Below are 27,767 nucleotides of genomic sequence, written 5' to 3'. Positions count from 1 at the left end.
TATAGGAATATAGTTCAGAACTTTTTCAGCAAAAAAAAGAGACGTACTTTTACATACATGAAGTATAAAAGTCTAGGGTGAGGCTTCATAAACAAAATACTATAAAGAGAATTATTTTAAAATGCTATTAAATAAATGACTTAAAATACAGATTATACTAGGTGATTGCTTAATTGTGCCTGAGGTAAACTGCCTTTGCAGTGCTTTGCCCTGTGATTAAAGAGCTCTGTGTTCTAGATCTACTTTGCCCTTGAATTACTGCACACTTAACAGTATCTCATACATGAGACAAAGTGGCCACTTGCCCCACTTTGAAAAACAAATGATACTATATTTTATAATGTTCCAAAGAAATCTGAATACATAATATTGCAAACTGTTTAACTATTTTCTTTTTTTATTAACAACTTGAGGCCCATCTTTTCCAAAGGTATTTCTTAATAATTTTTTTAAACTAAAAACCTAGATGTTCTTATTCTAAGAAGTATAGCTGCTATAAAATCAGTGACTTCCTCAAGTCAATTTGAATTTCACTGACTTGATACAGAACAAGTGAAGGGCAGATAAGAAGCAATGTGTTAGCCAAAAGGTTTGAAAAACTAAAAGTCAATTCAGCTAAGATCCTGGAATGTTGAGAATCATAATGAACAAGAGGTACTTACTTCCAAAGCTTCAAAAAAAGCAGCTAAATTCAAGAAAATATTCATCTAACGTTTACCTTAGTAATAATCCTATAGGTAATGAAAGTTTCTATTGTAGTAACGTGACTTTCAGGTTCATCAACTGTGATGAAGAGATCCTTTAAATCTGGTTCATCCTCAAACTTGATTTGGTTTATCATTGATAAAGGGGACGTTGGCATCATAGGGCTGAAGGAGTTCATGTCCATCAATGAGGCATCCTAAGAAATAAAACATTCAAAAATTAATATCAATAGAAAAATTAAACTCTTCCATTTCTAGATGCTATCAATATTAATGAAATATATCAGGAACAAAAAGGATTACTGGGCTTTTAGTTAAATGTGGCATATTGAACATGTATTTTTACCTATTTCCTCTTAAAAATCCCATCCAAAAGATGACAGTAAAGAAACAAACAAACAAATGAAAAGTACAAAGCCTCAAGGATTGCTATGGTTTGAATGGTTCTGTTCCCTCCAAATGTCATGTTGAAACTTAATCCCCAATGCAACAGTATTAAGAAGTGGAACCTTTAAAGGTGATTAAGTCATAAGGGTAGAGCCCTCATGAATGGTACTAGCCACCTTATAAGAGGGCTGTAGGGAACAAGCTAGTGCCTTTCTTGCCCTTTCACCTTCTTCCATGTGAGGACACAACAAAAAGATACCATCTTGGAAACTGAGAGAATCCCTCACCAGACGCCAAAAGTGCCAGCACTTTGATCTTGAACTTCCCAGCCTCCAGAATTGTGAGAAATCAATTTCTATTATTTATAAATTACCCAGTCTCAGATACTTTGTCACAGTAGCACTAACAGACTCAGGTGAGGATAAGAAGCAAAAACTACGTAAATGAAAGGTGCCAACTACTTTTTGGAAACTGGAGAACTGATCATCAAGCAGTAACTTTAAATAGCAGAGCAGAGAAAACTGGAAAGTAATACTGAAGAGAAGAGTAAACTAGAAGCAAGGATATTTATGATGTAGAATGCCAGGAAGGTTCAAGAATTGGAGGCACCAAGAACCTGTAGACATAAAGGTTGTGGCAGAGCAAAAACCAGATGATTGGTTATTAAGAAGATCTAATAAAACAAAAAAGAGCTAGAACCTCAGATTCCCTCACCTACCCTAGGCAATCAGGTAACTTTCCCACCCCAATTTGGCAGAACACTGGAAGTTTACTTTCTGAAAGGTCTGAACTCGAGGGCATCCAGTAGGATAGGGGGAGAGGTCCTATGAAAAGCCAGCTATCAAGTGAAAGTCCTGCATACCAGACCCAAAGACACGCAACCCTGTTCACCGGGTCCCAAGAACATTGGCAGGAAGGTGCAATCCCCACCCCATCATAATCCATTCAGGCTGTTATTAAAGAAAAATACAATAAACTAGGCTTACAAACAACAGAAATTTATTTCCCACAGTTCTGAACTAGGAAGCCCAAGATCAAGATGTCAGCAGATTCAGCATCTGGTGAGGGCCCACTTTACAGAACAGCTTCCTTTCACTACAATCTCCCGTGGTAAAAGGGGTGAGGGTCCCTCTGGGGTCTTTTATAAGGGCATCAACCCTAATCATGAGAGCTCCACCCTCATGATCTAATCACCTCCCAAAGACTCCACCTTCTACTATCATCGCCTTGGCAGTTAGAATTTCTGAGTATGAATTCTGGGTGGACACAAATACTCATAACACAGCACCCACCATAGTTGGAAGTTTCCTCTCTTAGCTGATATTGGAGGAAAAACTGACAGTTGTAGCCCCCTAATGAATTAGCCAGGTCTCTGTATAACCACCCTACATTGAAACCCCTACCGCGCATGCAGAATGTCTACTCTGCTTTTTATTATTTGGTGTAGGAACTACTAAACATCTGAACATGAAGGAAGGCTCTGATGTGAAATAAAGTCACAAACAAACTAAAACAGAAGATTAAAGGAAGCAGAAAGAACAGAGCATAAACACTTTTTAAAAACCATGAAATCACCAGAAAGATAACAGAAAATATTAAATCCATGAATGAGAAAGCATGCTGTTTTTAAAAAAACAGAGAACAGCAACAACACCAACCAAAAAAGAGACTCATGAAAATTAAAATATGATAACAATATAAAAACGCAACAGAAGGTTTGAAAATCAGAGCTCAAGAACTGTCCCACTATGTGAACCAAAAGAACAAGAGATGGAAAATGAGAAAATTTTTTAAAATGAAAGGATTCAGGCAGGCAGTGCCTGAATAAAAGGAATTCCAGAAAATGAAAAAGAAAAATATCCTTGACATAAAGTATTTCCAGGTTGATAGGGCCTGTGAGGTCTCCCCAAAATGAACAGGACACTGGTTGGGTAGGCAGTACTCCTACAAGCATCCATCACCATGACATTTCATAAACTAGAGATTTTTAAATTCCTGAAAGATTTAAGAAAGAATATAAGTAAAATAAAGGAGGAATCTTGGAAATCAGAATGGCATCAGAGTTCTTAAATGGTGATGCTGGAAACTACATAATAAACTAATGTCTTCAAAATTTTGAGAGAGAAGTATTTTCCACCTAGAATTATACATACCCAGACAATTGTCATTCAAATATACAGGTAAAGTAAAGCCATTTCAGACATAGAAGATTTCAAAAAACTTCCCATGTACCTATTCTCTGGAAGCTTCTTGACTTCTCCAAAATAAGGGAATATGCCAGGAAAGAAGATACAGAATCTAAAAACAAGAGTTACAACAGAAGATCAAAGTAAAGGAAATATCCCAGAAGATAATGTTCTAGGTTAACAGTTTTGCAGCAAACCTAGAGAACAGCCCATATACACTGGACCAGGAAAATAAATATACAGGGTGTCAAGGAGATGACAGGGAGAAAGAATAAAGGAAGCGAGGAAAGAAGGAAAAGGGGATGGTGGAAAACAGAACAAGAAAGGGGAGTAAGCAAAGGAGGAAAGGAAAAAGAGAAAGAGAGAGAGAAAAACAGGAAAGGGAATGAAAAAAGGAAGTGAAAGGAGGACAAAAAAGGAAGAAAAGGAAACTGATAGAATAATGACATAAATCTGACAGGAAGCATGCCTATGTTAGATCTGCAGATAAATTATAATTGGTACAAGAAAGTTAAGGAGAGAGAAAGCAAAACAGAGAAAAGGAGGGATGAGAAAACTTTTACTTATTGAGAGTAAGCCGGAAACATGTTGCCCCATTATTCCTAAATAGGTCTGTGTGTATTTTCAGAAAACAAGAACTCTTCTATATAACCATAGTACCGATACAGCTATTTGAATCAGGAAATTAGCACTGACATAATACAACAGTCTAATCCACAGATCCTTTTGAATTTCTGTGTCCCAAAAACATCCTAAAAAGAAAATGTTCTTCCTCTCTGGTACAGAACTAAATCCAGGTTCATCTGTTACATTTAACTGCTATATCTCTGGTCTCCTTCAATCTGGAACCATTTCTCATCTTTTACTTTCTATTACGCTATAGACCTATCTGAAGCTATTTTATAGGCAATGTTTCCTTTTCTCAAATACATACATATGTTTTTCTCTCTCCCATCATCTTAATTTATCGCCATTTTAAGATAGATCCAGGTTTAAGAAAAAAATTATTTTTATCCAGAGCCAAGCCATATAGTGAATTATGATTACATTTTCATTCTTCTACTGCTTTAAAAAATATCTTACAGTGATAAGGTCTTGCTATGTTGCCCTGGCTGGTCTCAAACTCCTGGCTTCAAACACTCCTCCTGCCTTGGCCTGCGACAAGGTTTGGCTGTGTCCCTACCCAAATCTTATCTTGAATTGTAACTCCCACAATTCTCATGTGTCATGGGAGGAAACTGGTGGGAGATAATTGAATCATGGTGGCGGGTCTTTCCCGTGCTGTTCTCCTGATAGTGAATAAGTCTCATGAGAGCTGATGGTTTTGAAAATGGAAGTTTCCCTTCACAACTTCTTTTTGGCTGCTGCCATCCATGTAAGATGTGACTTGCTCCTCTTTGCTTTCCACCATGATTGTGATGCTTCCCCAGCCACATGGAATTGTAAGTCACTAAACCCTTTTTCCTATATAAATTGCCCGGTCTCAGGTATGTCTTTATCAGCAGCATGAAAATGGACTAACACAGTAAATCGGTACTGAGAGTGGGGTACTGCTGAAAAGATATCTGAAAATGTGGAAGCAACTTTGGAATTGGACAACAGGTAGAGGTTGGAACAGTTTGGAGGACTCAGATGAAGACAGGAAAACGTGGGAGAGTTTGGAACTTCCTAGAGACTTGTTCAATGACTTTGACTAAAATGCTGATAATGACATGGACAATGAAACCCAGGCCGAGGTGATCACAGATGGAGATGAGGAACTTCTTGGGAACTGGAGCAAAGGTGACTCTTGTTACGTTTTAGCAAAGAGACTGGTGGCATTTTGCCCCTACCCTAGAGATTTCTGGAACTTTAAACTTGAGAGAGATGATTTAGGGTATCTGGTGGATGAAATTTCTGAGCAACAAAGCATTCGAGAGGTGACTTGGGTGCTGTTAAAGGCATTCAGTTTTACAAGGGAAGCAGAGCACAAAAGTCCAGAACATTTGCAGCCTGACAAAGCGATTGAAAAGAAAATCCCACTTTCTGAGGAGAAATTCAAGCCAGCTGCAGAAATTTGCATAAATAACAAGGAACCAAATGTTAATCCCCAAGACAGTGAGGAAAATCTCTCCAGGGCATGCCAGAGGTCTTCATGGCAGCCCCTCCCATCATAGACCCAGAGGCCTACAAGAAAAAAGTGGTTTTGTGGGCTGGGCCAGGGTCCCCATAGTGTGTGCAGCCTAGAGACTTGGTGCCCTGTGTCCCAGCTGCTCCAGCTGCTTCAGCTATGCCTGAAAGGGGCTAACATAGAGCTCAGGTCATGGCTTCAGGGAGTGCAAGCCTCAAGCCTTGGCAGCTTCCACGTGGTATTGGGACAGACAATGCATGGAAGTCAAGAATTAGGGTTTAGGAACCTCCACCCAGATTTCGGAGGATGTATGGAAATGCCTGTATGTCCAGGCAGAAGTTTGCTGTAGGGATGGAGCTCTCCTGGAGAACCTCTTCTAGGACAGTACAAAAGGGAAATGTGGGGTGAGAGCCCCCACACAGAGTCCCAACTGGAGCACCACCTAGTGGAGTTGTGAGAAGAGGGCCATCATCCTCCAGGCCCCAGAATGGTAGATCCACTGACAGCTTGCACTCTGCCCCTGGAAAAGCCACAGACACTCAATGCCAGCCCATGAAAGCAGAAAGATGGGACTATGCCGTGCAAAGGCACAGTGGAAGAGCTGCCCAAGACCATGGGAAGCCCACCTCTTACATCGGCATGACGTTCATGTGAGACATGGAGTCAAAGAAGATCATTTTGGAGTTTTAAGATTTGACTACCCCACTGGATGTCAGACTTGCATGGGCCTGTAACCCCTTTGTTTTGGCCAATTTCTCCCATTTGGAATGGGTGTCTTTACCCAATGCCTATACCTCCATTGTATCTAGGAAGTGACTAACCTTTTGATATTAAGTTCATAGGTAGAAGGGACTTGCCTGTCTCAGATGAGACTTTGGACTGTGGACTTTGAGTTAATGCTGAAATGAGTTGAGACTTTGGGGACTGTTGGGAGGGCATGTTTGTTTTTGAAATGTGAGGACATGAGATTTGGTAGGCACCAGGGGTGGAGTGATATGGTTTGGCTGTGTCCCCACTCAAATCTCATCTTGAATTGTAACTCCCACAATTCTCATGTGTTGTGGGAGGAACCTGGTGGAAGGTAATTGAATCATGGAGGCACGTCTTCACATGCTGTTATCATGATAATGAATAAGTTTCACGAGATCTGATGGTTTTAAAAATGTGAGTTTCCCTGCACAAGCTCTTTTGCCCTGCTGCCATCCATGTAAGACATGACTTGCTCCTCCTTGTCTTTCACCCTGATTGAGGCTTCCCCAGCCATGCAGAATTTTAAGTCCATTAAACCCTTTCTCCTATATAAATTGCCCAGTCTCAGTTATGTCTGTAGCAGCAGTGTGAAAACAGATTAATAAATCCTGCCAGAGTGCTGGAATTGCAGGTGTGAGCCACTGTGCCAGCCCAGTTTTTGTTTTCCTGAGTGTTCATTATTCATTTATTCATTCTCTCTCACTCCAAACTGTATCAGTGTATATATGTATAGTGCTATTTTTTATTTTTCAACGTTGATACCATCAATAGGTTTTCCAATAAGGAGACTAAAGAGTATAATATTTTGTTTAAATTAATTATATGACTATAGACTCAAATTAATTATATGACTACAGACTCACAGATTCCTATTTTATTCAGTGGATATAATTCATTAACATCATAATTTATTTTGATGTTTAAACAGTTCCAAGTTTGACAAGTGGGAGTCCCTTAAAGCTGCACTAGTATGTTTTTGATATGTCTTCATTATTCTTTGAGCACTTTACTTTTTAGAACAAGATGTTTCAAGTTTATAATATTTTGTTCTTTCCCTGCCCAAGCTCTGGAATCAGACATTTCTCCGAAGAGCTCTGATTCGTTTTTGAGAAGATTGGTATTTACAAACCAAGATATTAGTGCTAGGAAATAAATGTATGAGACATACACATACATATATACACTGATATAGTTTGGATGTTTGTCGTCTCCAAATCTCATGTTGAAATGTGACCCCCAATGATGGCAGTGAGGCCTAGTGGGAAGTGTTTGGATCACTGGGGTGAATCCCTCATGAATGGCTTGGAGCCATCCTCATGGTAATGAGTAAGTTCTCAGTCTATGAATTCTGGCAATATCTGGTTTATTAAAAGACCCTGGATCTTCATCTTTCTCTTGCTCCCTCTCTGGCCACAGGACATGCTGGCTCTCTTTCACCTTTCACTACAATCATAAGCTGCCTAAAGCCCTCACCAGAGGTAGCTGCCAGCACCATGCTTCCTGTACAGCATGCAGAATCATAAGCCAAAATGAACCTCTCTTCTTTATAAATGACCTAGCCTCAGGTATTTCTTTATAGCAATGCAAGAATAGACTAACACACACACACACAAACACACACACACGTACACATACACGTACACACACACAGACTCATACAGCTCTAGATCTATGGCTAGATATAAAATACGAAGGGTATACAAATTAGACTTATATACCTCTATTTCTTTTTTTTTTTTTTTTTTTTTTTTGAGATGGTGTCTCACTCTGTCGCCCAGGCTGGAGTGCAATGGTGCGATCTTGGCTCACTGCAACCTCCGCCTCCCAGGTTCAAGCAATTCTCCTGTGTCAGCCTCCTGAGTAGCTGGGATTGCAGGCGCCCGTCACCACGTCTGGCTAATTTTTGTATTTTTAGTAGAGATGGGGTTTCACCATCTTGGCCAGGCTGGTCTTGAACTCCTGACCTTATGATCCACCCACCTTGGCCTCCCAAAGTGCTGGGATTACACGTGTGAGTCACCATGCCTGGCCTATATACCTCTATTTCTAATTTGATATGTCATGGCTTGTCTAGCCTTTCCCTTTTCCATATTTATAACACTCTTTGCCGGCAGTGAGAAGCCTGGCTCCTATTATCCCAAATATGTTTACTTATTGGCTCAATTCCCCTGTACATAACCAATCTCCCAACCACACTGGCTGCCTCCTCTGCTCTGACCACATAGGCCAAGGCAGCCTTATTCTCAACCCCAACCAAGCAGGATGCCTCCTCAGCTTCAATTTCAACTGGCACCACTGGTCATCTGCTCAGTCACCTTCAATAGTTTTGTCTAAATAAAAGAAAGAAAAAGATGGGAAAGGAAAGGCTACATGTTATTCTTTATAAATAAAATTAATTGAAACATAAGGATAATTACAGTAAACTTTAAATTCAAATAACGGTTCTTTCACATGCAAAGATAAAGCTAACACTCTCAATAGAATGAGTTATTTCTGCAGTGGCAATAAGAACTTATTCTCCAACTCTATACTTTTTCTTTTAGATACATTTGTTCCCCTAAAGTAGCGATACAGATGTTGGAATCAAAAGTTTTGTCTGTTGTTATGCATAAGACTATAAAGTTAACTGATGTATTTGAATACTAAATGTGCAAGAAAGCCCATTTTAGCTTAGCAACAAGGTTAGCTAGTACTGAGTAAAATAAAAAAAAATCATTACAAAGGAGGCCAAAAATGGCTTCTAGTCCTATCTCTGCCATTGACTAAGCAGGCACTGAACCACTAATTCGGCCTTTCTATGTTAAATTACAAAGTTGGACCTGATGATTTCCAAAATATCTCAGATCCAAATGCATTAATAAAGTACTGATGTTTTAAGAAGAGATACTTTTTTGTGAAACTATGACTGGGAAAAAAAGATGAAATCATAATATGGAGTTGTTTTCTCCTCAAACCAAATCAATAAAAATGCTTTTGAATCATCAGTAATATTCAGAACACTGCTCTAAAGGCTCTTCCCACAAAAAGTTTAGCTCTGTGAACTATAACGCAACATTTAGGTCATCCTTCAATGTAATAATAGAAGAGATATTATCATAGGCCATGCTAACTGAAGAAAGAAGATTAACAATAGTCATAAAGATTACAAAGATTCAGCCTATTCTCACAAAAAGATCTGTGATCATTTAAGCATTAAGCAAGGAGTAAAAGACAAATTTCAGTTGGAGGAATCAGACATACAAAAATATAGAAGCAATAGATGTCTTGCAAAAAAATTTAGTAAAATATATCATTTTATATCTCTATGAGCAGATATAATGAATTCTATCCATACGATAGAATACAATATAGTGACTTAAAGATGATTTAGAAGACCATACAATAACTTGGAAAAACTTTCACAGTATGTTATTCAGGAAAAAAAAAAAAAGGCAAAATATCAAATTTGTGTAAAACCAGATTCCAATGTGTGTGTATGAGTATGACTGGGGGGATGGGCAGGGAGGGAGAGAGGGAACTTAGCAGCTATTTAAAAAAAAAAGCTAACAGGAATTATTCCAGATGTTGGGATTGCTGTTGGGTTTAATATTTTTCTATGTGATTTTCTGTATTTTCCAAATATTCTAAAACATATGTTATATTTTGTAACCAGAAAAAATGTTAAAATTGTTAGAGTCAACATTGTACATGATGTGCTCAGAGACAGTAAGAACCATAGTGATAAAACAGTTGCCTAGGGCTGTTTTGGCAGAATAACTTGGATTATATTTGATTTTTTTCTTAACAAGGTTGCATAGTTAAATAATGGGATGCTAACACAATGAAATACTAAGCAGCCATTAAAAACAGAATTTAGAGCTTCCAAATAAATGTGTAATCAGCATGTACAAAAATCTCTCTCAAAAACCATTTCATATAAATAGCAACTTTGTAAGCTGACAAATTTTAATTTGGTGGGCAAACGTACTTTGTATTTTACTGACATTACGTGCAAACGTGCTTTGGCATTCTTTTTGCTCACCCTTCCAACTCACCACAGCCTACTTCTTTTACCTACTACATAATTTAGCATTCTATTTCTTCTGCTTGAAATGCATCCTTTTGTAGAGTGGGAAAGATCTGCATGAATTTACAAAGGCTCACAATACCAATGAGTATAGTGTGGTGTCATAAAAATATGCTTCGATATCTAGCAAAGGCAGAAAATTACAGGCTGAAATTTAGCAACATTCCAGATTTCAGTGGAAGGATTTAAATTACTATGAATCACTCAAAAGCATTCTTAAAACCTCAATAAAACTGACTATCTAAAGTGTTTTATATTCACTTCAAAAAAAGGAAAGAAAATATACTGACAATACTTAAAAGACTTAACATTTGGACATGAATAACTGAAGAAAATAAGTGTTTGGGAAGATCCAAAGAAGCAATTAACCAAAAAGAACTCCATTTAACCTTTTGCGGTTGATGTGTTTCAGGAGAAATGGATCATTAAAATTTGTTCTTTCCAAACAAAGGTCTCACCTCCCCAATAATGGATGTGTGTCTCCCTGTCTGTCTATTTGGATATAAGACCATTATCTTAGGGTCATTTAAACAATGAAAATATATCTTTTTGCTTTTTCCTTCAACAGATTACAGCAGAATAAAAATTATCTGTGTGACAACTCTCTACTTCTTAACATTTACTCCTATAGCTAGAACACTGAAAATGCACACACACAAGAAAATCCTGGGATGGTTTCAGGCTGAGATTTGAGTGTTTAATAGAGAAGAAAGGCTGTGTTGCAAGAATTCATGGTCTTTTATCCATACTCCAAAACAATACATCCGCTGACTGTCAGAAAAACCACTTAAATAACTTAACTGAAATAAATGGATTGGAATGGTGTTAGCATGATAACAGAATTTATTGCAAAAATCACAAATTAAGTGTAAGTTTTTCTGTTGTTACTCGAGGCTTATTATAAGCATCTGTTATGGGTCGAATTGTTACCTCACCCAGATTCATATGCTGAAGCCCAAATCCCCAGTACCGCAGAGTGTGACCTTATTTAGACTTGGGGTCCCTACAGACCTGATGAAGTTAAAATGAGGTCATTAGGATAGGCCCTAATCCAATTATGACTGGTATCTTTATATAAAAAGGGTAAATCTAGACACAGAAACATGGACAGAGGGAAGAGGATGTGTGGAGACACTGGGAGAACACAGATCTATAAGCCACGTTGAGAAGTCTGGAACAGATCCCTCTCTCACGGCCCTCAGAAGGAACCAACTCTGCTGACTTCTTGATTTCAGACTTCTGGCCTCCAGAACTGTGAGTCAATACATTTCTGTTATTTAAGACACCCAGTCTGTGGTACTTTGTTACAGCAGCCCTGGCAATCTCACACAGCATTTCTGCACTTAAAATGGTACACAATAAAAATCTGGGGATGGAGGCAAAGTTAAAAGGAAGAAATTGTGATTAAGATATTTCAACCTTGCTCCATTCTTTTTAACAGGTTAGTAGTCAACTCCAGGAATTTCTGGGAATGCTTTTTTCCACTCTCCTTTAATGCAGTTAGATGGTTCCAACATTCTACCACTGAAATAAATAAATTAGATAGCTGAAATTTAAAATAAATGATGGTTTGTCAATATTTGAGTGCTGAGGTGATAAATAGCAATAGAAATAGGTTAAAAGGTGAGATATGACCTCTTTAAGAGGTGTCCTTCTTTAATGTCCCTCATTGAAATGCTACTCAGGAATGTCTCATAAATGTAACGTGAATTACTCTGATAATACTAAATCACACCCACCATCTGTGCACAAACAGCTATCTTCTTTTTACAAGTCACAGGGAAAAAAATCCATGTGAGAAGTGTAATAAATCAGAATACTGGCATGAAAAGGCCATGCAAATAAAATTGCTGATGCACAAGAAACACGCACACCCAAGAGACATCTGGTAAAAAAGCAACTTAAGGTGGAAGGAGTTTGAGAAACCATGTTGTTAAGAAGGACACTCATCTTGATAGGCCTAAATTTAGACTTGCCAGCTGTGTTTTGGTTTACAAATCCTTCCAATCCGCCTGCTTATAATAATAATAAAAATGAGAAAGGCTTTCTGTGGAACACTGTTGAAAATGTGACTGGGGGAAAAGCCAGCCTCTGTCATATTCTATAAAGGGGCATACAACACTCTAATCTTGTTTGACATGATTTCCATCACTACATAGTATATATACCCTTACATACATATATCACAATTTATTTATCCAATCTTGTGTCTCTAGTTTTTCTACTTTGTAATGGTGCTGCCTTGAATATGCTTGTACTTCCTCAAGTTTTATATACTACAGAGCTATAGACTGACCTTAGAAATTTTACACATAATTTTATTTAACATAATTTTCCCTTCTGGCAGAAAAAAATAAGAGTGGTATAATAAGAGAAAAAGTCTCTGTACATACGCAGTGCTAAAGTTAATCCAAGTTTACACATGTACCAGCTGAGTGAACTTGGTCAAGTAACTTTTCTGAGGTTCAGTTTTCTTACTTTCAACTTCTTAGAGAGGTCACAGCTCACCTTAGATCACAGAGGACTAAGAGGATAAAAAGATAATAAATGTGTGGTACACAATGTCTGCTTGAAGGGTTTATATGAATTATCTTATGTAAACCTTACCACACTCCTGCAGAGTATATTTTTCCCCCTTGTTAGAAAGACAGAAATACTATTGGTAGGTGCTCTTTCTCCTCTTATTTTCAGATTAAATTACTTGTTCAAATAGTAACTGCTATTAAGTGAAAGAAGCAGGATTTGAGCTAACGGCCAATAAGCTCAAGTATGACAGGGGTCAAAATCTTACATCAAAATATGACAGGGGTCCCTGGGACTCATCACTGAATTCACTTTTTTTCAATTTCCCATGAAGCTAAATAAAAATCTAAAGCAAGAATAAGTAAATGTACGTAGTCAGTATACAGCTCTGTAGCATAGAGAACGTGAGGAAGTACAAGTGTATTCAAGGAAGCAGTGCTGGAAATTAGGAAAACACTAGAAACAGAAAAATGAATAAATAGTGAAATAGGCATATAAGGGTGTACATACTACAGAGCAATGAAAATAAACTACAACTTCATACAGCAATATGGCCAATTCTCATAAACTAAGTATTAGGAGAAAAAAAGCAAATTATAGGAGAATTTGCACAGGATGGTATCATTTTTTAAAGCCCTAAAACATTCAAGGCTCCCAAATCAGTAAATCTTTAAAATATATTATTTCAAGATACCTATATAAACTTCCATAAAAACCAAACAAATGACAAACATAAAATTCAGATTATCCATTTCTTTTTCATAGGAGAAGGATAATCTACGGAGGGGAACACAGGGATGTCAAAATTTTTTAATGTTTTATTTCTTAAACTGAGGAGTGGAACATGGATGCAAATTTTATCGTTCTATTACCAAGAATCTGCAAAAATTTTCTGTAAAGGGCCAGATGGTAAATATTTGGGGCTTTATAGGCCATCTGGTTTCTGTCACAACTTCTCATCTTGGCCACTGTAGTGTAAAAGCTGTCATAGACAATACACAAATAAATAGGTGTGACTGTGTCCCAATAAAACTTTATTTATAAAAGGTCAACCAGATTTGGCCCACAAGCTGTTGCTTGTTCTGGCTTTACACTATAGATATTATATAGACAGCTATATAATATAAACAGATATTTTATAAATATGTATATTGTTTCATATGTATCAAAATATTACATAAAAAATCATTTTAAGTTTTCAAAAGGTATGTTTGAGTAGGATAAGTATATAGTGTCTTTCCACAGTTTTTTTTTAATTTTTTTTTTGTTTCAGAGACAGGGTCTTGCTCTTTTGTCCAAGCTAGAGTGTAGTGGCGCAATCACAGTTTATTGTAACCTCAAATTCTTGGGCTCAAGAGATCCTTCTTCTTCAGCCTTCCAATTACCTAGGACTATAGGCAGGAGCCACCATACCTGACTATTTATTTAAATTTTTTTGTAGAGACAGGGTCTCACCATGTTGCCCAGACTTGTCTTAAACTCCTGACGTCAAGCAGTCCTCCTACCTCAGCCTCCCAAAGTGCTGATATTATAGGAGTGAGCCACCATACCCAGCCTCTTTTCAGTTTTCTAAAGAAACTTAGAAATAAAAAAAAATTCTCTTGACAAGTGGTAGGTAGGCAGAGGTAAGTTCCAGATTTGTAGCATTTCCCTTTCTGCTAGGGACATTTTTTACACTCAGACATATACACTCACAAATCAATGTTTTTAATCACCACAATAAAGACAACTCCATATATAAGCAAGAACAAATCAACAACAACTAAAATACTAAGGCTGAAAGGTAGGCAAGGCTCCCCAACTAAGCACATCCTCCAGCACACTGGTGCAGTTCGCATGTGTGCCTCAGCGGTATGTCATATTATTGCATGTCAAAAATATTTTAAAGCCATGAATGCAAAATCTACAAACGGTAAAAGGTCAACCGAAATGGCCTTAAAGCAAGCTTGGGGTAATAGATACGCACATAAAACACAGTATCAGCCAACTACCCAACTATGTTTCAGTGATGACTAACTGGAAGCAAAACAAACCAGGGAAAACAATTACTCTAACCAGAACTTCTGAAGAGGTTTAATATATGTCCTACAGACAGATAACACTGCAGACCCAACTCAGGAATGTAATCAAAATGGTTTTAAGGAGCACAATCAGCTGAGTGTGCCCTAAATAGGCATGGCAAAAATGGATCCTGTCTTACCGTAAACCACAACTATTCTCTAAACCAAAGTGTTGTCTTTACAGATATTCTCCTATATGTAAGGGCCTAGATATCTAACTCCACCAACAAATTGACAGAGCATTTCTCAAGAGACAATATATGCTTATACATATATCGGGAAAACCAGTCGGTGATTAAAACAGATTCACCAAACATTCTAATCTCCCAGAAATTCTAAATTGCCTGGCAGATATTACATGTAAGGACTCATTCCAAGAGGGAATTACGCACATATTGTATCACTTAACAAACAATACTGTTGAAAGTGATACCAAAATTCTGGAAATTTAAAAACATGTGCTCTAATTATTTCAAATTAAAAGTACCCTACCCTCCTAAGTTTTATCTCCATGGAGCCTTTATATCCATAGAAAATTTTTCCAAACTTTCCATACTTAACTAAGTAGATGTACATATAGCCCTATCCAGATTATCAATTTATTGCTACAATATTTTCCCTTACATGAGTATAGGTTCCTCAAAGATAGAAACCAGTATGTTTTTGTGATCCTCTGAAGATCTCACTACAAATTCAAAGTGGCTGCTTACACAAGTCAAAAACAAAATATTAATCTTATATACCATAATAGTAAATACTGAGCACTTTCTAAGTGCCAGAGACTATGTGCCTTAGCAACATATACATACATTATTTCATTTAATCCTCTCAACAATTTGATGGAAGTATAATTATCACTGTCCATATTTTACAGTTGAATAAATTTGTGGTATAGGAATGATAATCATTCTCCCCAAGTCACTCATCTCTTAATTTATAGCAAAACTCAACCACCCTCACCATCCATAAGCACACAAAAAGCACTCAGTATGGTATTTTGATTTCATTTAACAAGTGTTCACTGGATGTCACCCAAGTGTCAGGCACTGGGCTGGGGATACAATAGTGGCCAAGACTGGTAGCGTTCCTGCTCTCATGAAGCTTATACTCTATTTGAGAGGGAAGGGGAGGGTACATATAATGAGCAAATAAATATATAGATAAGTAAGATAATTTCAGATAAGAAGAGTAAGTGTTAGGAGAAAATGGAGCAGGTTGTTGGATAAAGGGGCTGCAGGGAGCAGGAAGAATGTTTTCCATAGAGCTGTCAGGGAAAGCTTCTTTGAGGAGGTAACATGAAAAGGAGTCAGCTATACAAAACACTTGGAGAGCAGGATTGCAGTCGGACCGATCAGTGAGGTCTAAGGCAGGAAGAATATTTGAGGAACAGAAAGGAGACATATGGCTGGAACACAGACTATGATGAAGGAATGACCAGCAAAGCTCATTTTCCCATTTGCTGTGTCAGAATTCAAGTATTCATATATTTTATCTAATCGTCTTTTAAAAAGGGAGGAGCTCTCTATGATAAATGAATGTTACACCTGAAAATTCCAAAGTAAAACATTTGTTGCACAACTAGAGATTGTTAAGCATCGGTATGGTCTTATTCAGACTCTTCATGAGCATTAACCAATTGGTGGTGATTAATTATATCTAATGCAGCTCCATTAATCTTGATTACACTTGAATAATTTCTTAGTAGAAAACTTTATTTCTTGTATTTAATACTCTATTTTAAAAATTTGGTTTTATTTATTCAGAAAGGTCCAAGATGCCATTTGCCTATAACTTTGCCACAAAACCATTGTTAGAGGTGGTCTGATTGTTCCTAACGATCCCTCTTCTTCCTGTGAGAGGATTACATCTCCTGGCCAGTTGCCAGGTGATTTTCAGTGCCTCCCAATTGGTTTGGCCAGTTACTTGCTTTGGACAATGGCAGTATCTGCGTAGAAGATCTGGGAGCCATTGTCTGTTTCCACCAGTGCTCATATTATTTTCCCTCTGTCATAGGAGTGGCATGTCCCAGTTAGGGGTTACTGCTTCAGTCTTGATCCCAAAATGAAGACATGTGGAACAGAGTCAAAGCCTAGAGCAGAATCACAGTTTAGCCACAGCTGACAGATACACGAGCAAGAAAGAAAACGTAATTGTAAGCAAGCCACTGAAATCGCGAGGTTGTACTGCAGCATAACCTAGTGAAAGCTGATGAAGATAGCATTCAATGTTCAATTAGATTACAAAATACACATGCACATTTTTCTCAGAACAAATTAGAGATTCGTTTTTTCTAATATTCAAGATTCATATACCAAGAATTTGCCATTTGTTTCTGGTAACACATAAGGCTTTCATTTTCATCCCAGACTTTTTCTCTTAATATTTCAATTTAAATGATTAAGCTTCTGTTTATTTTAAAACAAAAACTTATCTAAAAATAAAACTATGACATAAAATCATTTTTTAATAGAAATGAATCTAAAAATATGACAAATGAAAGAACCTCAAAATTATGATAAAGCATATATGATATGACTCTATTTATTTGCAATTACCTAAAAAGACAAATTTATATAAACAGAAAATTTAGATGACTGGCTTTTATCTATGACAGAGAGAAAACAGAGATTAACTGTAAACAGGCATAATGGATCATATTAGGGAATGAAAATGTTCTAAAACTGGTTTATAGTGATAGTTGTACAATTGGTTAATTATCTTTAAAATAATCATTTACCCAAAATGGGTGAATTTTATGGCATGTAAAATATACTCAATAAAATTGAATTTAAAAAGAAAAAAAGAGCATGTCATATAAAACCATTTCTCAATGTCAAAAAATAAGACAATTTTTCTATTTCAATGTTAAAACTGTTGTTTTAACCCTATGTTTTAACATAAGTAGATTTTTATGTCAGTATTTACTAATAATTTTAATTGTCTTTTTTGTTAATATTAGAGGTAACACTCTATTATCCAGCTTGACTGATATACACAATCCAAAGTTAACCAAATATTCTGTTTAAACTGAGCAAAATCTTTTAAGCATATAACTCTTTACCTGTTTATTGAGAAAACTGTAAAGTATATACTTAAGGTGATTCCAATGTAAATGTTTAACTTTTAGTCTCATATCTTCTTTGGAAAGTGTGTGACACAAATAAAAAAACATGAATAAAATAAATTTTGAACACTGTAACCACATAGCTATTGAATCTGTGTTTCCTTTTGATCACACTAGCTACCTGTAAAACTACAGCAGGCTATCAGTTCAGAGTGTGCTAGAGCACATGATCAGGACCCTCAAGGATACGAACATAAAGCTTTATCTTTAAAACTCATGGAAATAAAGTATTCTTTTTAGAGTACACTAAGTTTAAATCTGGAGTCTTTTAACATCATTTTCTCAAAATATTTGTCATAACTTTCCTTATTGCTCTTGACCAATAAATAAACAAACACCACTGTCTCTGCAATAAAGAGCTGTAGCTCTTTCCTATAGGTCCTCACAATTTTTTTTCTTTGTTTATACAACATCCAATCCCCTTTCCAAATACAGGCATGTGTCATTTAACGATGGGGATAGAAATGCAGCCTTAGGAAATGTTGTCATCGTGTGAACATCATAGAGTTCACTTGCACAAACCTAGATGGTATATCCTACTTCACACATAGGCTATATGGTACAGCCTATTGATCCTAGGCTACAAACCCGTACATGTTACTGTACTGAAAACTGTAGGCAGGGCTGCAACACATGATTAGAAAAGGTACAGTAAAAACACAGTGTTACAGTCTTAGGCAGTTCATCATTGACCAAAACGTTCTCACACAGCACACGACTATATAACATTGGCTATAGTTTCTGCTAGTGCCTGTCCCTTTCTGCACCTGCATTTCCAGCCTTTATATCTACTCTGTGAGCAATCTAATATTCAAGATTGCACGTCTTTCCTGCCAGAGTTGGTTTCCACTACTTGTAACCAAGCTCCCTGAGACAGGTGCTATTATAGTATTAATAGCTTAATATGTTTTTTTTTTTCTTCAAGTAAAAGAAAGTTTCTAAATTATTATCTTTGGATTGTTTATGCTTCGTGTTTATTTCTTCTAATATAATCTAAATGGGAGATTTTGTTCAGGATTGAGGCTCAACATAGCTGTCTGTATTATCAAACAAGAACATTACTCACCATTAATTAAGACTAATTTAATTCTATTTAGTTTAGTATCCTGACAGGAAAGACCAATATGATACAAACTGAATTCACTAACAACAGACCACCAGCAAATTGCTGTAATAACTGTCTCTATAAATATGAAAAAAGTCAGAGGCTATGCCATTCATTAATGTATTTATTTTGTAAATAGAGTTCCTACTCTCCAACCTCCAAGGAGCTTAATCTATTGAAAATAGACAAGCAATCAAGATTTTGGAAAAGAGAAATAATATCTATTTATAAGGCAGAATGTATTAAGCATCAGATGATTCGAAACACTAGTATGGAGAGCACAGACTGGAAAAAATTAATTCGAGCTAAGGATTAAGAAGGTTCTTAGGGATGATGAGTAACAGAAAAGATTTTATTTCACTACCCTAACAATAAGTACACAAAAGTAGAAAAATACACAGTAAGTTCACATAGTGGCAAGTGGACCAACCTAGATCAGTGCTTCTCAAATTGTATGGTGGAAACAAATCACCAGGAATCCTGTATAAATTAGATTCCAATTCACTGGGTCTGAGACGCTATTTGTAACCAGCTCCCAAGTGACGTAACAGTCATGGAACTGAACAGTGAGGCTCTCCAGGAAAGAGAGTGATGGTGAAGGAGAAGGCTGACAGCCTGATCATCAACAGCTGTGAAAGGCAAAAGGTGATCAGAGCTGTGTGCTCTGGAAACGCTGATTTGCTGGGAACATATAGAATGCAGGCAGAATATTAAGAGAATGAAGACCTTATGAGGCTATTTTAATAGTTCTCAGAGGTAACCACATAACCACTCCAAACATAGGAGAGGAAACTGAAAGAAGGCACTAATTCCAGAGATACTAAAAAGGCAAAAATGATGGGGGACATTCAGATATATGAACAGACATGAAGAGTGCATGAGAGGGATGATTAGAAGGTAAACACTGAGGATTTTATCCTGGACACCTAAGGAATTATTACATCACTAGGAGAAAATTAAATGGAAAAGACAACGGGTTTGGGAAGAGAAATTAAGAATTGGAGAATGTCAGAACATAGTCCAGTTTGGAACTAAACTGAAGGGATGAATAGGCCCATCTAATTAAGACTTTCCACTGCTCTTATGGTTAAATTTAGTAAGTTAAAAATTCATTGGAACAGGCTCTTAGTAGTAAAAAAGGACAGTTCAACTGTCACACCCTCCTCTCCTCTGAGACAGTTAGTCATCCAGCTTGTTCTAGAACATTTTTAGTGACAGAATTCATGATCCTGTTGGGTAATCCCTTTCATTTTAGAACCTTTAATTATAAATCTATTTTCTGAATAAGCCTGAAACTTCTCTGTATTTTTTCACCCAATGGTCCTAGTTTTGCCCTTCAAAACTGTAAACATTTAATCCACCTGGATCATAATAAGTCTTCATAAGGAGTTATTAAAAGAATTAACCCATCTCTTCCAAGCTAAATCACTTTTTGTTCTTCCCCAGACTTTCCTCACAGGTTAGTTTCCTCATGGTTACCAGAACATATCATCAGTGAAATCCCTTAGTTGATTCTCTTTCATGGATAGCAAATATGTAACAAGACTCTTACTACTTCCTGTGCCAATGGAAGATCTTGTTAAAGGATCTAAGCCCTCTAAGTCCAGACCAGATTTCAGCTCCATCTTAATACAGTATTCCAAAGAATCCGTAACAAGGCACTGGCATCTGAAGATGAGACCATATTCCTCTGCCATTTTTTGACATCGACTGTTAACTCTCCTTTTAAAATGCTGAGAGTGGAATGGATCTTCAGAAGTGGGATGGACGGTTCAAATTACATTAAATTTAATACCCTATATGACCTTGAAAATATGGTGTTTAAATTCAATACCATGTCATTTGTGTATACTGGTTTTTCAGTCACTGAAAATCACTAGGCATTTTTGCATATAAAATGGTCCTATACAAGGTCTCCCCAAACTTATTCTGAAGTTTCCTTATTTTTTTTGGTTTTATTGTTGATCACATATGCTACCCCAAAAAGAGAAACTTTGAGCTTTTCACCTTTCTACTTCACCTACCTAAAACTTCCTCCCCAAGGAGAAATATAAAAGAATACTTAACCTATAAGAGAGCTATAATGGCACAGAGTGAAATTTTTTGTAAGAGAAATATAAATAGTCCTGGATCAACCCTATTTTGTTCTATTGTTTTGTTTTTTTTGTTTGTTTGTTTTTTCCTAACCATCAAAATAGTAAGGCCCACTAAGACAAGATCAGGATGTAGGCCTTAGGGAAAGGGGAACACATATATTAAGTCATGTAATCGTCATGTTAGTATTTACCCTCATTTTACAGATGAAAAATCTGACGCATTGACATTAAGTAACTTGCCTTAGGCAAAAATGCTAGTAAGCAGTGCAGCCAGGATTTCATATGCAGGCAATGTAGTTAGAGTCGCTACTCCTGCGCAAGTGCGGTGGCTCACACCTGCAATCCCAGCACTTTGGGAAGCCGAGGTGGGCAGATCACCTGAGGTCAGGAATTTGAGACTAGCCTGAACAACATGGCAAAACACCATCTCTACTAAAAATACAAAAAATGTATATATACAAAAAAAAAAAAAAGAATTGCTGGGTGTGGCAGTGTGCACCTGTAGTCCTAGCTACTGGGGAGGCTGAGGTGGGAGGATGGCTTGAGCCTTGGGAGGTGGAGGATGCAGTGAGCTAAAATCATGCCACTGCACTCCAGGCTGGGTGACAGAGTGAGACCCTGTCTCAAATAAAAAGAAATGAGAGTTTCTACTCTTAACCACTAAGCTTATATCTTAATGGTATTTTTACTTACAATGACTAATGGAGCTTTCTTCATAACTTCATATTTATGCCAATTAAATTTCATAGTCTACTCCTGAATACAATGTTCTAACTTATCAAAAGATTTGGAAAGCCGATTATGAGATACAGACTATTAGCTATTGCTATAGTTACTACTGCTGTGTAACAAATCATCTGAAAACGTAGTCATATAAAATGATTTTATTGTTTTAGATTTTATTATGCCCACTAGTTCAGGCAGGAATTCAGGCAGCACACAGCAGAAATGTCTTGTCTCTCCTCCATTATATATGAGGGCTCAACTGAAAAGACTTGATGGCTGAGGGCATGTGAATGCTGGAGGCTGAAATCATGCAAACATCTTCACATGAAAGTCTGCCACTTAATGCTGGATAGTGCCAGGGCCTTCAGCTGGGGCTGCTGACCAAGCATTTACATGTGGCTTCAATGTAACATGGGTTTCCTAACATGGAGGTTTTAGGTTGCATTTCTTACATGGTGCTCCAAAAAGCACAGTGTCCCACTGGACAACATGAAACCTACATTCCCTTTCATGATCTAGCCTGGAAAGTTGCACAGCATCACTTCCACCATATCCTATAGATCAAAGCAGTCATAATCCCACCCAAGTTCAAGGAAAGCAGCATTTATTCCATCTCTCCATAGGAGAGTGGCAGGTCACATCATAGAAGAGCATATAGAATGAGAGATACTGACACAGCCACCTTTATTGAAAGGAACTCTCCACATTTTTGTACTATGTCCTATGACCCCACCCATCTATTTTCTGTGCCCTAGGAGACTGGCACCTATGGATGACATCACCTTAGCAAGATCACTTAATGAGGAGTGCAAGCAGGAGAACCAAGGGTAGGAGAAGAGGAATTCAGGGAACATACCCCTTATTTCTTCCTGCTTTGGCACGTTTCTGGCAGTAGCTACCTCTCTCTGTAAATACACTTCCTGAAGAAGTGTCCCCATCTCCACAGCTCCAGGTCTGACTGGTTTCCAGCAATGCTATTTCCATTTCTTGTCCCTTTAAAGCTAGGGATGCTAATAGTTTTTTGCCACTACAACTCTCTAAATGCCTCAGTATTCCTTGTATGTTCACTAACTCTGCCAATAATTCCATAAATAGTCCCCGCATTCAACTCTCATTTAAATCATTGGAGAGAATTCTGATTTTTATCAGGGTGATGACTGATACAGGCACACAACAGAAACCAAATAGAGACTGTTCAGAGAATATATGTGAGAAATTAGTAAGCAGGACTTCCTAATCTTTGTCTAATTATTTGATAGATGAATAGTATAATTACGCTGCTCCATCACTATACTGAATTTCCAAATTGACAAACAAAAAACATATATATATAAAGACATGTATACATGTGTATGTTAGATGTCTCAACTTTATTCTTTCAAGAATAACCTTTTCAGCTGGGCGCAGTGGCTCACGCCTATTATCCCAGCACTACGGGGGGCCGAGACCGGTGGATCACCTGAGGTCAGGAGTTCGAGACCAGTCTGGCCAACATGATGAAACCCTGTCTCTACTAAAAATACAAAAAATTAGCCAGGCATGGTGTTGCATGCCTGCAATCCCAGCTACTCAGGAGGCTGAGGCAGGAGAATCGCTTGAACCTGGGAGGCAGAGGTTGCAGTGAGCCAAGATTGTGACACTGTACTCCAGCCTGGGTAACAAGAGCAAAACTCCATCTCAAAAAATAAATAAATAAATAATCTTTTCTGAAGAAATGAGTGATTTTTTTCACAAAAGCCTTGCTCAATTAACTCTGATTTACCATAAACACAATCTTAAGCCTTTCATTATTCTTATAAAATATGTTAGCTTCTATTGATCGTGTTTTTTTCAAAGTGTTTATAAACAACATACTAAATAATTCACTTCATGGCTTTTTTCGAGACTGAAGTGAAACCTACTGTTCAGTACCTTCCAGAACTTCCTTTTTGCCTATTATTTGTAAAAACAATATTTACCTATTTCTAGCTTCAGGGAACCATTCCTGCATTTCATGACTTCTCAAAGATGACTAGTAGTGATGAGGATGATTACATCTGTAAGTTCCCTGATTATCCTAGATGATACATATCTCACTTTATGATCCTGAATATCTTTAAAGAGGCCAATTAGAGCTATCACTTACTACTAGATAACATCTCAGTGCTTCATTGTGGCCTAATCACTACTCTGTATCCACAGCTGTTTCTTCCATACAGTATTCAATAAAAATAAAGGCAATTTATTTTAATTTATTGTTTTTCCCCCAAAAAGGAGAATTTTTTCCTTTAAATGTGAAGAAATTGGCCCTTTTTATCCAGTCAAATTTTTTGGAAGCCTCATCTCATTTTTGACCTAGTTTTAAAATAATTCTTAGGCTCTTGTTACCATTTGTATCTCTTTTACGTTCTTTTTATTTTTCTTTTATTGTTTTTGTATGATTGGTTCTGTTCTTCTAACATCTATACTTGTTCTTTTAAATCAATGTCCTCTACATTCTCTTGAGGTTGGCGGCATTTTCTGCTCACTGGATCATATGAAAATTCAGAACAACTCTGTTTTACTTTCCATTCCTCTTGATTTATATGGCCATTTAGAGTTTCTGTCCCATCTTCCCACCTGAACTGTAAAATTGTGATAGCAAGAACTAAATCTTGTATTTCTTTTTTTAATCATACTTAACACAAAAATATCTATTTGCCATGTACTTGTAATATGTTGTGGGAAAAAAAAAAAGAAATAATACGAAGTTTTTTGTTTTTCTTTTGAGACAGAGTCTCATTCCGTCACTCAGGAGGGAATACAGTAGTGTGATCTCAGCCCACTGCAACCTCTGCCTCCCGGGTTCAAGTGATTCTCCTGCCTCAGCTTCCTGGGTTGCTGGGATTAAAGGCTCCCACCACCACACCCAGCTAATTTTTATATTTTTAGTAGAGATGGGGTTTCACCATGTTGGCCAGGCTGGTTGCGAATTCCTGACTTCAAGTGATCTGCCCACCTCGGCCTCCCAAAGTGCTGGGAAAATTCATACTCTTTAAAAAGCTTCTGGAAGAGGGCACCAGGCACATATTCATAAATAATCTAAGGGAATAAGGAGACTATAAAGGTGAATGTAAATTGAATATGCAGGTTGCCAACCTCAAAGTACTAAAGGGGAGGACAGTCTGCTTCGTAAGTAATTGTGAGATTCCATCCTAGGGTAGGCTGAACAGCAGTGGTGTTTGCTTTATAGAGGAGCAGGCAAGGAAGGGAGTAGTGGAAAGGGAAGGCCACGTGGAGCAGCCTTTCTTAAATTTGCTTGCTTAACTACAGATAACGGTTGAGAAATTCAACTTACTGAAATGGATAAAAGTGGCTAAGTTTAAACTTTTCCAACTATTCTTTTTGGATTTTCACTAATATTATTATCTTTGCCTTAATCTATGTGGGCAGTTTCTACAGACGTTGTTCTTAACTTTTTCCAAGCATCCAAGACGCGCAGTTAACACGAAAAAGCAGGGTGGACCCAGGTGTACGGGCTCATAGAGTTTGGAAGGTCCACTTTTAAAAGAATACAAAATTAGGTGGAAAAACAAATTATTCAGATGAGAAAAGAAATCTCAATAAATGATTGGAGCCATGGAGATCTACATTCCTTAGTCTGAGAGAGCTTTAGGCAATTCACCAGAAATGCTTAATTAGAAATGCTTCTGGTTGGGACCTGTCATTTCCTTCCCACCTAGAACATCTGCAACTCCAGTAACCCCCAACACGCCCAGAGGTCTAAGCAAACGAATAGCGCTGAAACTTCAATTTCATTAGCTTCACCTTAGATCTGCCTCTGACGAGAGGACCTCATTTAAACATCGATTCTTAAGAGCCAGCTAGGACACTTAGAATCTGGGGAAAGAGAAACCGCTTGACAAGTTTAAAACAATCCCAGTCACTTTGGCTCAAGCCTGTAATCCCAAACCCTTTGGGAGCTGAAGGTGGTAGAACCCCTTGAGGCCAGAAGTTTGAGTCCAGCCTGGACAAAAAAAAAAAAAAAAAAAAAAGAAAAACAGAAAGAAACCCTGATTTTTCTGATACAATATTGCCATTTCCAACATCCTATCCATTCCATTTTGAAAGCTGCACAATGCATAACCATAGACTAATATTCCTTGTCTAAACAGCAATGTAAAGAAGAAAAGAAAGTAAATCACTAACTGGCCAATTGTTGTTGATCTGAACATAAAGTATGTGTGGAATATAAAAAGGCAGCGTTTACCTTTTACAACTAAATATAAAATAATTCCATTGTTTTACTATTTAATAGAAAAGTCAAGAGCACAAAACTGTGATAGTCTGTTTAAATATTCGGAATACAAACCTGGGCCTATCATTCCATGTAACCCGAAGTAGAAATAAGTTTTACATACTCCTTTTTGGAGTCAGAGTATGCATGTTCACTTCCTAACTTGGATTTGCTCTCCCAGAGTAAATGCGGTGGTTAAGAGGTCGTTTGCTTTACCTAACATCTCCAGGTAACATTAAAATGAACAGGCTTCTTAGTAATTAATACAGCGTTGTGATCTGAACTCAGGTCTTCTCTCAGCAGCAACTTGAGAAACTGGAGCGACATTCAACCTCCCTGCAAGAAAGGTATTTTTCTTTTCTAAAACCCTTTAAGAAATTACAGCCACCAGTCTACACGTACCAAAAGTCTACCACTAGCCCACACAAGTCAATTTCCCTCCAACTGTAAAATAAGGAAAGAAGAGCCTTTGGTCCTAAATTTCCCGGGGGCAAGGAAAAACGAAAGCGCCGGCTGTGGGTTGGGTGGCAGTAGCTGACCATCTGAAAAATTCTTAGCTCCTCAGCGGAGGAGCTTCCTGTTAGAAACAACCGTTTTCTCCTGTTCAGGGAGATTTCCTCGAACCTATTCCCACAGGACCTGAGACTCACCTCGGGTGTCACCCAAGTCTCAAATCCACAACCAACAACACTAAATTGAGAATAATTTCTCTAAACTCGGCTAATCTCTCTCCCAGAGTTCAGGGCTGGCCTCGCCCGAAAAGCAGCTGGCGGGGGCGGTTTCCAGCCACCAGCCTCCCAGGTTCGGGAGCTGCCGCGAGGAGATGTCTGTGTCAGAGAAGCAGAAAGGGAAAACAAATCACAACTTTGCAGACTCCACGAAGCCACAGCCCCGCCACACGTAAGGTCAAAGTGCGGAGGAGGGAGCGGCTGCGGTTTGAGGCCCCGAGGCAACGCGGCCCCGGCTGCAGCCAGAGCTGGCAGGCGGGATCAAGCAGCCCGGGGGACCTCACCCGTCCCCAGCTCAGAGCCGCCGCCCCGGGAGGGCGAGCGCGCCAGAGGCAGCCGTCGGCGCAATGCTGGCAACTCCCGGAGTTGCCTTGGAAGTTTCCCGGGACTCGCCGCCGCCGCCCTCACCTTGCTGAACACCTCCAGGTCGTCCTCGTCCTCGTCCAGATCCAGCACCTCCGCCTGCAACAGCGCGGAAGAGCCGCTGCTGCCCGGGAAGGGGGCGCTGCCCCCCGGGCTCTCCCCGTCGGCACCCCCGGCCGGGAGGCCCGAGGAGCGCGCCTGAGATGCCCGGCGCTCGCCCTCCATCCCGAGAGTGCGCGCCCGGCTGGCCGCCACCGCCGCCGCCAGCCCGGCTCCCCCGAGCGTGCCCATTGGCTCCCGCGTCTCCTGCGCCTCCCCGGCCGGCCCCGCTCCAGCCCCTCGCCCGCTGCGCAGACGCGGAACTGCCGGGACCAGCGTCGGCCCGGGCCGGGCGCATCCCCACCTGGCCTGAGGCGGGCTGGAGGGGCGGGACTGGAACTCTCGGACTCCGGCTAGGGTGGAGAAAGAGTTGGCTGTCCCCTGGAGAAGAGGAGAGACTCAAAGGTAGGAGGTGGGCGTCCTCGCATTGACCCAGTCGGGGGCCACCGAGTGACCGTTTCCGCGGTGGCGGGGTCGGGGAAGAA

At 38.6% G+C, this 27,767-nt stretch overlaps 1 protein-coding gene across 3 annotated transcripts in view; it reads right to left on the bottom strand.

The window, feature by feature from the left end:
- The window catches only part of SNX7 (sorting nexin 7), a 117,066-nt gene extending 89,590 nt beyond the window's left edge, over nt 1–27,476 (bottom strand). The window contains exons 1-2 of one of the 3 annotated variants that reach the window (XM_011970311.1): nt 27,229–27,476; nt 719–901 (exon numbers count right to left, since the gene is read on the bottom strand). In XM_011970311.1, coding sequence (XP_011825701.1) covers nt 719–901; nt 27,229–27,474 — 429 coding nt within the window. In that variant the 5' untranslated portion in view covers nt 27,475–27,476. Of the gene's footprint in view, nt 1–718; nt 902–26,754; nt 26,915–27,228 lie in introns of those variants that run through there. The other 2 variants (XM_011970312.1, XM_011970314.1) reach the window with 2 other exon arrangements.
- Between the last annotated feature and the right edge of the window lie 291 nt (nt 27,477–27,767).

Source organism: Mandrillus leucophaeus, unplaced genomic scaffold, assembly GCF_000951045.1.
Source record: "Mandrillus leucophaeus isolate KB7577 unplaced genomic scaffold, Mleu.le_1.0 Scaffold940, whole genome shotgun sequence".
Classification (NCBI taxonomy): domain Eukaryota; kingdom Metazoa; phylum Chordata; class Mammalia; order Primates; family Cercopithecidae; genus Mandrillus; species Mandrillus leucophaeus.
Note: the sequence above shows the minus strand (reverse complement) of the source record. Positions and strands in the feature narration are given on the sequence as shown.